We start from the raw sequence: 14,144 nt of genomic DNA on the forward strand, positions 1-14,144 counted from the left end.
GTAGCCGATTCTTTTCTAAATAAATGCATTTTAAAATATGGTGCACCACTTAGGGTAATATCGGATAATGGCCCTCAATTCGTTAGTCAAATTTTTGAGGAGCTATGTGCAGGGCTTGGCATCCGTCACCTTAAGACAATCCCTTACAGACTGCAGTCAAATATTGCCAAGCACATAAACAGAAGCATAGTTAAAATCATTTGGAGCTATGTAAAAACCAGCGCTGGGATGACTGTGTAAATGAACTGGCGTATGCCCTCAGAATGACCAAGCATGCTACCACGGGAAAGGCCCCTTGTGAACTCTTTCTGGGGAGGAAGATAATTACCCCTTTAGATAAATTATTTTTTGTCCAGAAAAGAGAGGCAGAATTTAAACAAAAGGATATCCAAAAGTTAATTAATGATGCAATCAAAAATTCAGATGTAGCCAGAGAAAAACAATCACTGTATTATAACAGGAAAAGAAGACTTTAAATCTGGGAACAAAGTACTGAAAAGAAAACATGCATTGTCTTGTGCCCCACTCAAAAAAGTGTTAAAAATTTCCCTAGATTTGAAGGCTCCTACGTGATTGAATGTATTTGTGGATCAGTTCTATATTTAAAAGGAAGCAAAGAAGGCAATATCACTGCCAATGTGGATCAAGTGAAAAAATACTATGCTCGTAACGAGATGCCTATTTTTAAAGATCTATTTAAAGGTAACTTCAAACATAGAAGAAGGACCCTCAAAAGCACAAATCATTCTCCCAGGAACAAAAAGGAAAGAAGACAGAGTCTTGGAGCCAGATGGAAAGAAGCTTTGACTTCAAGAGCCTAAATGTATGAACAAGTGAAAAATAGAAACACCCCATAAGAGAAATAAGGTCCTGAAAAAAGAAGAGGAAAAGAGGAAACTAGACCTCACACAAGATCCACAAGCAGGCAAATGGAGAGGAAAAACAACTGAGACTCATAATGCCAGCCACTGAGTTAGCAACTCAAGTTTCACACAGGAAACGTCCATTAGATGAGGAGCCGTGGAACAGAAGGAAATATAGTATAAGAAACTCAGGAGATCCCACGGAGGTCCAGCCAAAAATTCCCCAGCCAGGCCAAGGAGGTTCTTCGGCCACAGCCGAAAAGCGTCAAGCGCACACAGAAGTAGACCATAGCCGAAAGAAACCAGCTTTCAGACAGAAGTATCAAAAGAAAACAGCTGGCAATGGAAAGCAAAGGGAACACCCAGCTCCCACAGCAGATCCAAGTGAGACACCTGAATCAAGTTCTATCATGGGAAGACTTCAACAAAAAGAGGATGACAGAGTACACCAAACAAAAGATAAGCCAAAATTATTCTATTTAAATTTATTTTAAAATCTAGTACGAAGTTGGATGAAAATATTTATTTCAGTTTTGCCTCGGGAAGAGGACAATATCTGTTTAATTTAGTAAGAAGCTTACAATTTTGTATTTAGTAAGAAGTTTACAATTTTTAGCAAAAAGCTTACAATTTTGTATTTGCTAAAAAGCTAAAAAGAGTTGTTTTTGCATTATGCAAGTAATTAAAAATTTTTTGTATTAAGCAAGTAGCTTTAAATGTTTATAGGAAGCAAGAAGGTTTAGCAAATAATCTTCGCCTTGTTAGAACAAAATGTTAACTTTAGTCATAGAGACAGTGGTAGGAAAATGATTGTATAGCATTATCAGATTAGCCTTATCGATTAGTATCACGCTGTTAGATTACTGTGAGCCCACCTCTTAGGCACAAACTTAAGTGCGCTCTTGCACTATTTATTTCAAGTTTGACTTGTATTATATTCTATGTTTTAATTTCCACTGCAAGTGGTCAGTGTTTTTGTAACGCACGAAGTCCGTGCCTTTCTGTTAAATCAGTTTGAATTAATAAAGGGTTATTTTCACCCTTCATCTGCTCTGGTAATTAATTCACGCCTGTGTGAGAATTTTCCAGGTTCATTGCAGTACCTAATTTAAAATCTAATTTAGTTTATGTGGAATAACAGAGACCGACCTTACAAAATAAACTGGCCAAAGGGGAAAAAGAGCGTAACTGGTTAAGGCTTATTGCTTAGGTATACTGGCATTTTCTCTTGGGGGGGGGGGGGAGCCAACTTAAATGCATTTCAGCAGAAGATTCATTTTTATAATAATTTTTATTTAATAATTATCACAAAATCATGAATTCAGGCTTAATGTATGTTAATTAGCAGTAATGTAATCTGCTCAGTTATGAAATTTATACATTACAAAATTTCATTTAAAAGTGAAAATATCCCATTTTATGTTATATTTTAATGATGTCTTGCTTTATGCAGTAAGTAAAAATTACTATGAGTTTATAAATTAAGCACCAAATTTTTGTATATGATGACTGTTTCACACACTAACGCACTATAATGAAATAATTTTCTTATAACTTAAAACTGATTAGCTTTTGACAAAATCTGCAAGTGCTGTTTGATTATTTTTAAAAAGTACTTGTTGGTTATCTGCCAATAAGCAACAAACAAACTGCAAGCACTTCTTGGTGATGAAATCAAGTTTTTTATTTCCGGCAGCCATATTCAAAAAAGCATCAAACAAACTGTTATTCTCTCATTAACTCAATTGTTAATTTTTATTCAAACAAATTGTGATAGTTGTTTGCACCTCCCAATAAACCTTGATAAATAAGATGACGAGTCATGATAAGCTATATCAAACTGACATTTATTCTTCCATTCTTTTATTTCCTATCCATTCCAAACGTATTCCATTGTATGTATGCAGATGCCAGTTTCAGGATCAATGATCATGATGGGAAAAAAATAAGCTACCTTCAACCTTTCAAAAAGTACAACCTTAACAATACTTTTAGAACAATTTGGAATAGCTTCTGCCAAAACCTTCCAAGAATCATACTCACTAGTGGTTTTTGTGGATTGTATTAGTGGATACCAGATAACCAACAATTATAAAAAAAAAAATCCATCAATCTTTTGGCACAAAAAGAATGCAGCACTACACATGTTGCATACAGCTCAAACAAAAAAAAAAAAAAAAAAAAAAAACTATTGAGATTTGAATAAATTAATAAACTATAAATGCTTACAAATAGTAATGTATGCTTTGCTGCAGCCTTATATGATGCTTTAAATGATTTTTCTGTAGAACATATAGGTAAAGTATATTCCCATTTTTTTTCCATATGGAATCTTTTGGCATGCCATAAATGTGTTTCCAACCATAAAAAATTTGACTGGCGTCTATTATATTCTTCCAGCAAACACTTTGGCTTATCGCGATGTTTCTTACTTTTCTTTGTTGGTTTGGCCAAATGTGCCTAAAACAGAAACCAAGCAATCAAAAACATAGAAAATATTTAAGCATTTTTTATCATTATTTAATCTAAATTTCTAGCTTACACAATTTTTTTGATAATTTCGAATAAATAATAAATGCATAAATGATACTGACTACAATAAACAATACCTATCAAGAGATTGAATATAAAAACTGTTCTATGACCATTTAATATACACACACATATACAAATATATATATGTTAGGTAGTATTATCAAAAGCCGTCAAGAAAATTTTGGTGAATTAACAAAATTGGTAAAACAAAAATGAAGCTAAAATTAATCAATTATTGCTATTAAACAGAAATTAATTAACTTTTCAAGGGAAACAAGCCTATTTCCGATCAATTAAAAACAATTAATGGAAGCAAAAGTGTTTTGTCATCTTTCCCAAGTAAGAACCAATGGTAAAAGACAAAGTCAGTAAGATATTGAGCCAAAACTGATTCAGAGTACTAGTTAAAAGTTTGATGAGGACAAAAAAGAACTATTAAAACGTTGTCCCATTTGATTTATATAGCAAGCTAGGATTCAATCTGTACTGATTATTAAAGTAAATAGTTTATGATTCTTATTTATGAAAGATCATTCCCTGCTGATTATGGTAAAACATTATAAAACCAAATTAAAATTATGAACTTAAATTGTGGACAAAATAATTCATGCTGATTAGTCATAAAATGCATTCTTATTTAATTTAAATGAAACAGTAAGAATGTATGTGATTATTAAAAACTACATAATTAATATACATTAAAAAGGCAAGATATGAATTAAAGTGAACTTACATGTTTGCTAAATTTGAATCAAAATGGCAAAATGGCTGTATGTTGGAATGAAATTCAACTAAAGTATTATAGTATTTAGGAGGAGAAGATGATGCACTACGATTTTATTTTTGGAAAATGAGAAAATAAGTTTGTTTTCAGCATGCAAAAAAGTTGGAGAGAGAATTAGTCTGCTTAAATTAAATTAAATTATTTCTGGCTAATGGTCTGAAATGTACAACAAATTTGCAGAAGAATAGGAAATCTTCACTTGTAACGGGCTATAAACAAGTCTTAAAAGTCCCAATTTGCCCATTTTGTTAGTAAAAAAAAAAAAAAAAAAAAAAAAAAAAAAAACAGAAGAAACGAGTATTTTATATCATATACAATAATTACAGGATTTACAAATCTTTAAACTTACAGCCACCCAACAAATTCTGCCTTTTGAAGGTTTAGGAGTATATTATCATAACTTCACTAGCAAAATGATTTACATTAAGTATTTAATGCCTGCTTTTTTTAAGACAAAAATTAATAAAATTATTTGTTCCCAGATTATTTTTAAGAATTTTAATAAGTAGTAAAATTTTGTTTTGAATATCTAGTGTAGCTTTTTAGTGCATTAGATCAAAGCTTTTTAGTGCATTAGATCTGATTAATTATTGTGTGACTAATTACTTTTCTAAAAATGTTGGAAGTATAATTAATTAATTTATTAGTAGTAGTCTAAGAATTCAATCTGAGTGTAATTTCCTATTTCAAGTTCTATGCAGTCGACAACTTTTAGTGATGAATTGCTTTTATTAAGTATAAGGCTGTCTGAATATATATATGCCAACCTTTAAATTTTAAAAATCATGAGATTTCTGCAAAAAATCTGGTAGAAGCTGTGAGGATTTCAAGCTGTGCAGTGACACCATTTCAAAGGAACTCTAAACTTATTTTAATTCAGTTATAAAGCATGATTCATGTTATTCAATTACTTGTAATATACACTCATGTCCATAAATTAAGGATAATTCGGAGTCGCGCGGAAATCGAACTCTAAAATAAATATATCACCTGTAAAATCACTACACATATCTTCAAGAATCATATGCAAATTTCAGGAAGTAAGCAGATGACACCGATGGTACGTCACAATGATGAGAGTGTAAGAGAGTGATATATAAGGAATACAGGCAAAGAAGTAAATCTGTTCGCAGGTGCTTTATAAGCATTTCAATGCAATAACCGAATAGTTATGACACAAAGGACGCATTTGGATGATGTTTTACGTGGTAGAACTATCGGCCGTCTGGAAATGTGGACGTACCCAACTGGAAGTATCAGACGAACTTGGAATTGACCAGAGTGTCATCTCAGGGCTTTGGCAATGATTCCAAGATGATGGTAATGTGAGCAGACGTTACAGCACAGGTCGCCCCAGACTTACAACGCCGAATGAAGACCGGTATTTGGCAGTTACTGCCAAAAGAAAGAGGCGGAGCACAGCCTCAGACCTGTCTCATCAGCTCTCTTCAGCCACTGGTACGACAATTTCAAGGCAGACCGTGTACAAACGCTTAGGGCTGATTGGTCTATATGCTCGTAGACCTGTCAGATGCGTTCCACTTACTGCAACTCACTGTCGCCTGCGGTTAGCCTGGAGTAGAGAGCATGCATTGTGGACACCGCAACAGTGGGCTTGTGTGATGTTTTCGACGAGTCCAGGTTTAGTTTGCAGTCTGATTCTCGCCGGACTTTCACATGGAGAGCTCCAGGTACCCGTTACCACCAAGAAAACATCATTGAACGACACCGTTACGGTGGTGCAGGAGTGCTCGTTTGGGGTGGAATTATTCTGGGTTCCAGAACTGACCTGAAGTGTTCAAACTGGAACCATGACAAGCCAAATCTATCGGGACATCATTCTGGAACAACATGTATGTTTGTTTCGGGCCGCCATGGGCGCACAATTTGTGTTTATGGATGACAACGCCCATTCTCACCGAGCAAACATCATAAGCGAATGCCTTCAATCGGAGGATATCACCCGTATGGACTGGCCAGCACTCTCACCGGACCTGAATCCAGTAGAGCACATGTGGGATATGCTTGGCCAACGAGTTGCAGCCCGTCAACCTCCTCCTACATGTCTATTGGAACTTCAGAGAGCATTGTTTTTTGAGTGGTGTTATATCCCCCAAGATAAGATCGATAATTTGATACTCAGCATGCCTAGGCGTTGTACAGACTGTATTGCATCATCTGGGAGACATACAATGTCTTAACAATCATACCAACCATGTAATATTGTTTTTTTGTAAATAGGTTTTTTTTTTTGTAATTTGCTCCAGGGAGAAAAAAAATCGCTAATTTTTTTAATGATATCAAACATATAGCATCGTTTTTTGCTCTTTACCTTTTGTTTAATAAATAAACTTTACAAATAAGTCAAATTTGTTTTGCTTCTAACTCTTCCTTTGCCTGATTTTGCATTATCCTTAATTTATGGACATGAGTGTACTTCTGATATACAATATATTAGTATTTAATTTGATATTCTAAATTTTGTGTTTTTTGGCTAATTTCATTTTAAAAATTTTCTTAGTGTTACATTGAGAAAATTCCAAGTAATGAAGAAAAGCTTTTATTTATCAATATACTTTTAAAAAACATGAAAATAAAAATTAATGTGCATGGTATTTATGTGGTTAAAATTGGTAATGTACCATATATTGTAATAAAGTGAAATTAAATACAAATATTAACTGATTAAACATTGCTTGAATCTTCATACAAAAATCTACAAATCTCTACAGTGGACTAAGACAAATGAAATTTAATAGGAAAAACTTAAAAAGTAAATAAAAATACAATTCATGTTAAATAAAATTTAATAAGCAAAAATATTCTGAAAATCACTAGAAGTGTGGAGAATGGCATTTGCTCAATTTCATTTATTGTTGGGATACTGGGAGACCTGTAGCTATATATATAAGTAAGATATAAAAATATGAAGGAAAATTATTAACATATTGCTAACTTAATTGGCAATAGCCCTTTTAATTACTAATTTTAATTTAAATACAATCCTTCGAGGCATCGGCACTGACGTCATTCTTTCCCTGCAGTATTCTGCATTGTGAAAGCTCTTGCCCAATCACTGTGCATACATGTGTGGAGAATTCGAATCTATCCATATAGCCCTGCAACAACTTGCTGTTCGTCTTTCCTCTCTTGAGAAGGCTGTAATTTTTGGTGATTCTATATCTGCTCTCCAGGCTTTGACAAGCAACCAGGAGAATGGGGATCCCTATATGCAGATTTGCTGGGAGTTCCTGAAAGGGATTCAGGGAAAGGTTGCTTTCTAATGAGTACCATCACATTGTGGTCTCTATGGAAATGGGATGGTGGACCTTTTGGCAAAGAAGGGAACTGATATTGTCCAAAAGTCTTATACACAACTTTTTACACTCTGCTAAATTAGAAATAAAGATAATTTTTAAGCAATCATTCATTGTGTGGCTTTCTATACTGCTGGCATTAAGTCCTAGAGTGTGGTTTGTGGCACCTTCAGTGCCTTGCACTCCCTTTGCTGCAGCCCATTTTAGACCTTTTGAACAGATATGATTGTCTTAATGCCTATTTGTTTCATTTTAAACTGGCTAATTGACCTGAATCTCTGTGCATTTCCAAACAAGGCATGACTGCTGCTCATCTGGAAGAGTGTTCTGCAGTAAGTGATTTGGATTGAATTGCGAAAAAGTATTGTAGAGCTGGTCAATGGCCTGGCATTTCTTTAATAATTAAAACAATTCTTAAAACTCATTAGCAGCCAAAAGGTAAAATAGCTAAAAACTGCCAGATCGACCAAATCCTCAGAGAGGTGCCTGCATGGGAGTTTTTTTTTTTTTTTTTAATTTTTTATTTTCCTTGTGCGTAACACAGATATGAGAGAAGAAAGTCTCTCAGGAAAGCATTCCTTTCCTTAGGCAAAAAGTTTTTGTATGCTTTGACATAATGAAAATAATCCAGTCCAAAGTAATGTTTAAAAGCTATAAATAGAAACAGTTTTCCTGTTAGGCTTTTGTTATGCCACTACATATATTTTGCATATTTAAGTCCATTGAGGATGGAAAGGACTGAAATCAATACTGAAAAATCGGATGTGCACACCACATGAGTTCCTTGTATGGCTTATTAAATTATATATATATATATATATTTGCTGCATCTCATTTAAATTTATTTTCTCAAATTTCATTGGAGATATATTTTTTATTTAATTAATTCAGTTAGTTCTCATTTCGGAGCAAGTCAAAAATAATAAAAACTCAAAATACCTTTATTAAAAATTCAAAAATAAAGAAAAACATAAAACACCAAATACAGTTAAAACAATTTACTTACCTATTCTGCTAAATTTCAAATGTAAACAAATATGGCTGCTATCATAAAAAATTAGGCTTATATGCACTTAAAACAAAAATTGTTGATAATTCTACAACTATTGCATGCAGATTAAATAAAGGCATAAAAACCTTAACCAGAACATGAAAACAACATAATTCAATCATTTTTAAAGCAAAAAATGCACAATTTACCAACATGTAAGAATACACACAAACACACACACACAAAAAAAAAAAAAAAAAAAAAAAAAAAAAAAAAAAAAAAACTGAGATCACCAAGCTAAGTAACAGAGTGGGCATAAGTATATATTTAGATACTTTTGATGTGGCCAGTTGTAACCAAAAAGGGAGGTGCACAACTACATGTTATAGCAGTCCTATATACAAAATTTCAACGTTGAGGCAATTCATTTTTGAGTTATGCAAGATATATACATACGTAGGTATGTACATATGTCGCAAAAAATTCTCTCTTGAATCCATTTTATAATGATTTTATTCTGTCCTTATGCACAGACGTCATGCAAAAATATAGTTCAATTGCATTCGTAAGTGGTCAAAATAGATATTTTCATTGAAATATGATATCTGAAATTTTTTTAGATTACAATACTTACTTTACTTCATACATAGAAGTAAAAAAAATCTGATGTGGACACTACATGACTTCCTTGTATATGTAATAAATTATACACATTTTTGCTACACTTCATTTAAACTTATTTTCTCGCATTATTCTACAAATCACTGTGGGCAAGTTGCAAATGACATCATGAATTGCAAATATTTAAACTGAATATTCTGGTCAGTTTTTGGTCGTACAAGTGTAAAATTTCTTTAAATTATATCGTTTTCATAACGAGTATAAAACTTTCCCAAATATAACTATTGGAATCAGGAGATCTCATTAAAAGTTAGATTTCTTTATAAGTTGAAAATTAAAAATTTTTTAGAGTGGGCAAGGAGAGTGGGTATATATAATTGGACACTTGTGGTACTAACAATATGAACAAAAAGCAGAGGTGTACAACTAGATGTTACAGTAGCCCCATATACAAAATTTCAATGTTTTACGGCTCCTCATTTTTGAGTTATGTGACATACATAGTTACAGATGTCACCAAAAAAAAAAATCCATTTTGAACCCATTTTACAATCCGGTTTGAAATAAAGAGTATTTTACTCTGTTCAAATGTGCAAAAGTCACACAAAAAATAGTCAAAATGGGTTCTGGAATGGTCAATATAGATATTTCTGCTGATATCTCATAACCTACATAACAATTTTGAACCTAATCAGTATAACAGTTTTACTAAGAGATGATTATCAAAGATTTTCCAAGAACTTTACACATGTACAAAAAATATTTATCAAAGAAGAAATAATTAAAATATTTAAGGCTTTGGATATCAATATGCGGCACATAGTCAGAAAATGAAAAAAGGTTTCTGCTTTTTTTAATGATTTATGGTGAAAATTCTGCAGGTAACAGAAATCAGCATTGTAATTTGCTTTTTTAATATTACTTAAAATTTTATATCTTAATGAATAAAATTATTGAAAATATCTGGTTGTAATGAAAGCTCTGGTTCCTGCCAAAAACGCTGTTAATAAAGTTAGGGGAGAAAAAAGATGAAAGCAGTACCTCTAGTACGGGTAGTAATCACCACTCAAATCTATGATTTTTCTGCCAACGTTTTGGTAGTTCCACTTTGGTGCCAATGCTTTTGCCCAGTAACTTGATGGCTGCGAGCCCCAAAACAGATGAACCTCATTTCTGATGTCAGGTGCAGAGTGGAAGACAGCACCAGCAAGCTGTAGATGCTGGTGTGAAAAATGGTAGAATTCCGAAGAAGCAAGGTCAGTGTTATATGGTGGGTGTGGCAAAAGATCCCATTTGAATCCGTACAGAGGAATATGGTCTTGCATTACATCTTGATGGAACATAACCTTTCTGGCACCAGAACTCAGTTCAACGTTTTTCTCTCGATAGCAGCGTCAGCACCGACTAGCATCTTGCTGTACACACTACTGTCAAGGGATTTACTTTTTTCCAGATACTTCTTGTGGATAACATATGGCAATCCCACCAGAGATACAAAGCATGAGCTCTTTGTCAGTCAAATTGCACTTAGTGATGCTGCCCTTCTCTCCACAATGAAATAATTTATACTATGTGATGCATGAAATAATATTGATATATTCAACAAGGGCATCATATAGTAAGAATTACTGAAGAGGCAAAATTTATTTTAATGAATCTGTTATAGAAAACAAAATGTTATCCGTAATATTTGAATACTATTTTAAATATGTTTTAGTTTTGTTTTATTTTAACATATGCAATGGAGTGCTGACTTTATATGTATTGGTATTATTCAGAAAATATAACTTGAACACATTCTTTTCCAAGGATTATGTTCTATAAAATACCCCAAAGTAAATATCAGTTCAGCATTCAAGGTTTTATGAAGAATGGTTCAAAATTGGTAACTGAGACAATTTTAAAGATATCCTTAACACTCTGTGAAAAAATATCAAATGATCGTTCTACATTCTCGTATAACTCTTACTTGAATATTTATTAATAGTATTAGTCAAATAATTTATCATTTGAATTATATTTAGTGGAAAGCCAAATACTACACTTGAGAAATTTTTTGTTGAATGCACTAACTCATTAGCTAAAGAACCTTGGGAGTAAATGTTCGAACTGGTTTCCAGAATCTACAGAAGGCTATTGAAAGCATTGAACATTTTCTCCTAAATTTCTTGGGGTTATATACATTACTAAAACCTGTTCAACTGCACAGATGATCAACAACAAAATGTTGCGAAAAAATTCACAGATGCAATGACATTAACATAAACTTTAAGTTTGCAAAGTATTTGAAAATAATCAATGTATATGCACATTTTCTGCTAATGAATGAACAGCATCATGGTGAATCTGTAAATGTTACTTTGTTTCCTGAGCTAAAAAAAAGTAAACACTTTAACGCAGAAAAATTAAATGTTTCCGAAAATGAAAATCCACTATAAGCCCAAATGGAATTGTGGCGCCTCTATTTTTCAAAACTGATACTTATCGAAAAAACGCTAAAAATTATATTCAGCAAATATTTATTAATAATATGAAAGTATGCCATTTTCTTAACTCAGCAGAATTTTAAAGATGTACATAAAAAAATTATTATCAAGATTTTTCAAGAATTCTTTGGAGCAGCAGCCTTTTTCAGTACTTCACTGCATTTTTTTTAATGTAATAATATACCGCTAAATTTGCGTATATTAAAAGAATAGGCAGACATTTCTCAACAAACCATAAGTCTAGAAATCTTTAATGAACCTTCACCTCAATCTAGAAAAAAAAATTCAGAGTTCCAGTTTGGATTTTGGAATAAGAATACTTTGGAATATATTGTTTGTTCACACAAATTCTAATAAGGCAGTATTAAATTATTTACATATTAAAAATATATTTATAACAGAAATCATGAAATAATGGGAAAAGTCTGAAATTTGAAGAAATTTTATAATACTATAAAGTCCAAAATATGGAATGATTTAATATTCATACTACCAGACAACCAGTCTAATAAGTAAATAAATTTATAAATAAAACTAAACTAAAAAGTTAAATTTCCCTTCCTGCTTACAAAGTTTAGGAATGGGGAATATGATGGAATCAACAAAAGAAAAAAGATGTGCCATAAATGTGATTTTTCTCCCTACCAACTGAGATTTCCCACTGGCATGTCACTTTCAAACACTGCTGGCTAGGGAGTGGCACTGCAGCCAATGACAATCAATTGATTGACATACTGATGTTGGCCAAGATAACACTTTTAGCTCTTAAGTAGTTGTGGGGCAGCTTAGCAGTTTTCTATCTGACCTAAACAATTAGTCAATAGTGTCCATATGTCATTTTACTAGATTTAAAATCTGGAAATTTCTGAAATCCAGAATCGCATATCACAGTAAAACTTTCATCCTACTTAAAAACTCTTACAGGTTAATAGACTTAATGAGCTTTATTGACTTGATAAAAAGTTTACATAAAATTGTCTGTTACTGCCAAAAAATACTATTTAACTTTCTATCTTATTTTGAAATAGAACTGGTTAGAGGAAGTTTGCTCTCCTTCCCTTAACTTGCGAACTTGGACAGTGCTGTCATTGGCAGTAAATAGAAAGACAACTAGGCAGCGACTGTGAAGCTGCTATAGCATAAAGATCTACCCCATCTGTAATCTTACATTCTTTGTAATGGTTTTATGTTATATTTCTAAAGTAAATGCTATTAAGTAACTTGTTTAGTCATTATTATGGAAGGAAATTCCCTTTCTTGTAACATGATAATCATTAAGATTAACCTAAAACTACTTATTTGAAAAATAACTAAATAATTTAATTAAATGTACATTGAAGAGATTTAAACAGCTCTAGCTTATAAATTTCTCGCTTGTACTCTATCACAGGCCCTTTGGAAACCAATTAGGAAAAAAAGTACACTACTAATGATTTCATACAGTAAAACATTTTTAACGAAGATCACCCATAGAAACAAATGATTTAGGTGTTTGGCCAGAGACATTCACCTTACAGAAGTCATGTTATATATTGGTTAAATATTGATGTTTACATCCTAAGAAATACTTATTATTTTCAGAAGTGTTCACCATGAGAGGGTATACTACAAATGATATACAGAACTGTATAAATTTAAGGTAAATATTAGAAAAATTTTTTGTTTAAATATCTGAAAATAGGAAATATGTAGTAACATTCATGTTAAAATTACATTAAAATAATATTAAATTTCAAGAGTTCTAGTTAAGTTTTGAGAGCTGTTATTGAAACACATTTAAACAAAGGAAAATGCAACTGGTTGTAATATCTATATTAACAAACAATAATTTAGTATTCAAGATATATTTAAAAATACAGTCAAAAGTCTTTAATCCGGATCTCAAAGCTACAAACTTTCTGCGCATGCGTTTACGCACGCAAACGTATAACGGACGGTATAAGCTAAGCTAAAACTACCTAATTATCTATTTCAGCTAATGTTGCAGACTATGTTGTTCCTTAATCTTCTAAATGGATCCGGCTTATTATTTTTTGTGGACTGTTAGAGCAATTTTATAAAAGTAAGCTTGAACTTTCAATTAAGTCAAAAAGAATTTCCGATTCTGGAGCTGCGAAAGGATCTACAAAGCGAAAGCATGTTTCGATGTCTATCAAACAAAAAGTGGAATTGCTGCAAAAAATGGATATCAAAAGCAAATCCTTTGTTTCTCTAACCATTCCAAAATCTGTTTATCAATTTCATGCTGCTCTGCGGGGGGGGGGGGACGTCGTGGCGCACAGTGAACTGGAAGTTGATCTGTCAGCACTATCCTTATCTTCAGGGCAGATGTTTTTATTTTATTCGGCTTATAATTCCTTACTAAATGTAGTATTTCATCTCGATGTACTTCGTTTTTGATATGATTTAAATCAAATTCCTCGTCATTATAAATATCACGAATGCACATCAAATACTTTTCTGGTTGCAATTTTCTAATTTCGACTATGCGTAATGTATGCTTTACGCATGCGCATGTTAAAAGAAATGTTTAATAAAGTAAACAAA

General features: G+C 32.4%; 1 protein-coding gene across 10 annotated transcripts in view; it reads right to left on the minus strand.

Moving 5' to 3' along the window:
* Positions 1-14,144, minus strand: part of Pop1 (POP1 ribonuclease P/MRP subunit) — an 88,098-nt gene that overhangs the window by 31,544 nt on the left and 42,410 nt on the right. For all 10 annotated transcript variants that reach the window (XM_085819249.1, XM_085819253.1, XM_085819256.1 and 7 more), the window contains one exon: positions 3,093-3,323. In XM_085819249.1, coding sequence (XP_085675375.1) covers positions 3,093-3,323 — 231 coding nt within the window. The remainder of the gene's footprint in view (positions 1-3,092; positions 3,324-14,144) is intronic.

The sequence above is a fragment of the Stegodyphus dumicola genome, chromosome 6, assembly GCF_044657685.1.
Source record: "Stegodyphus dumicola isolate Sdum_Otavi_A_Nest chromosome 6, ASM4465768v1".
Taxonomy (NCBI): Eukaryota; Metazoa; Arthropoda; class Arachnida; order Araneae; family Eresidae; genus Stegodyphus; species Stegodyphus dumicola.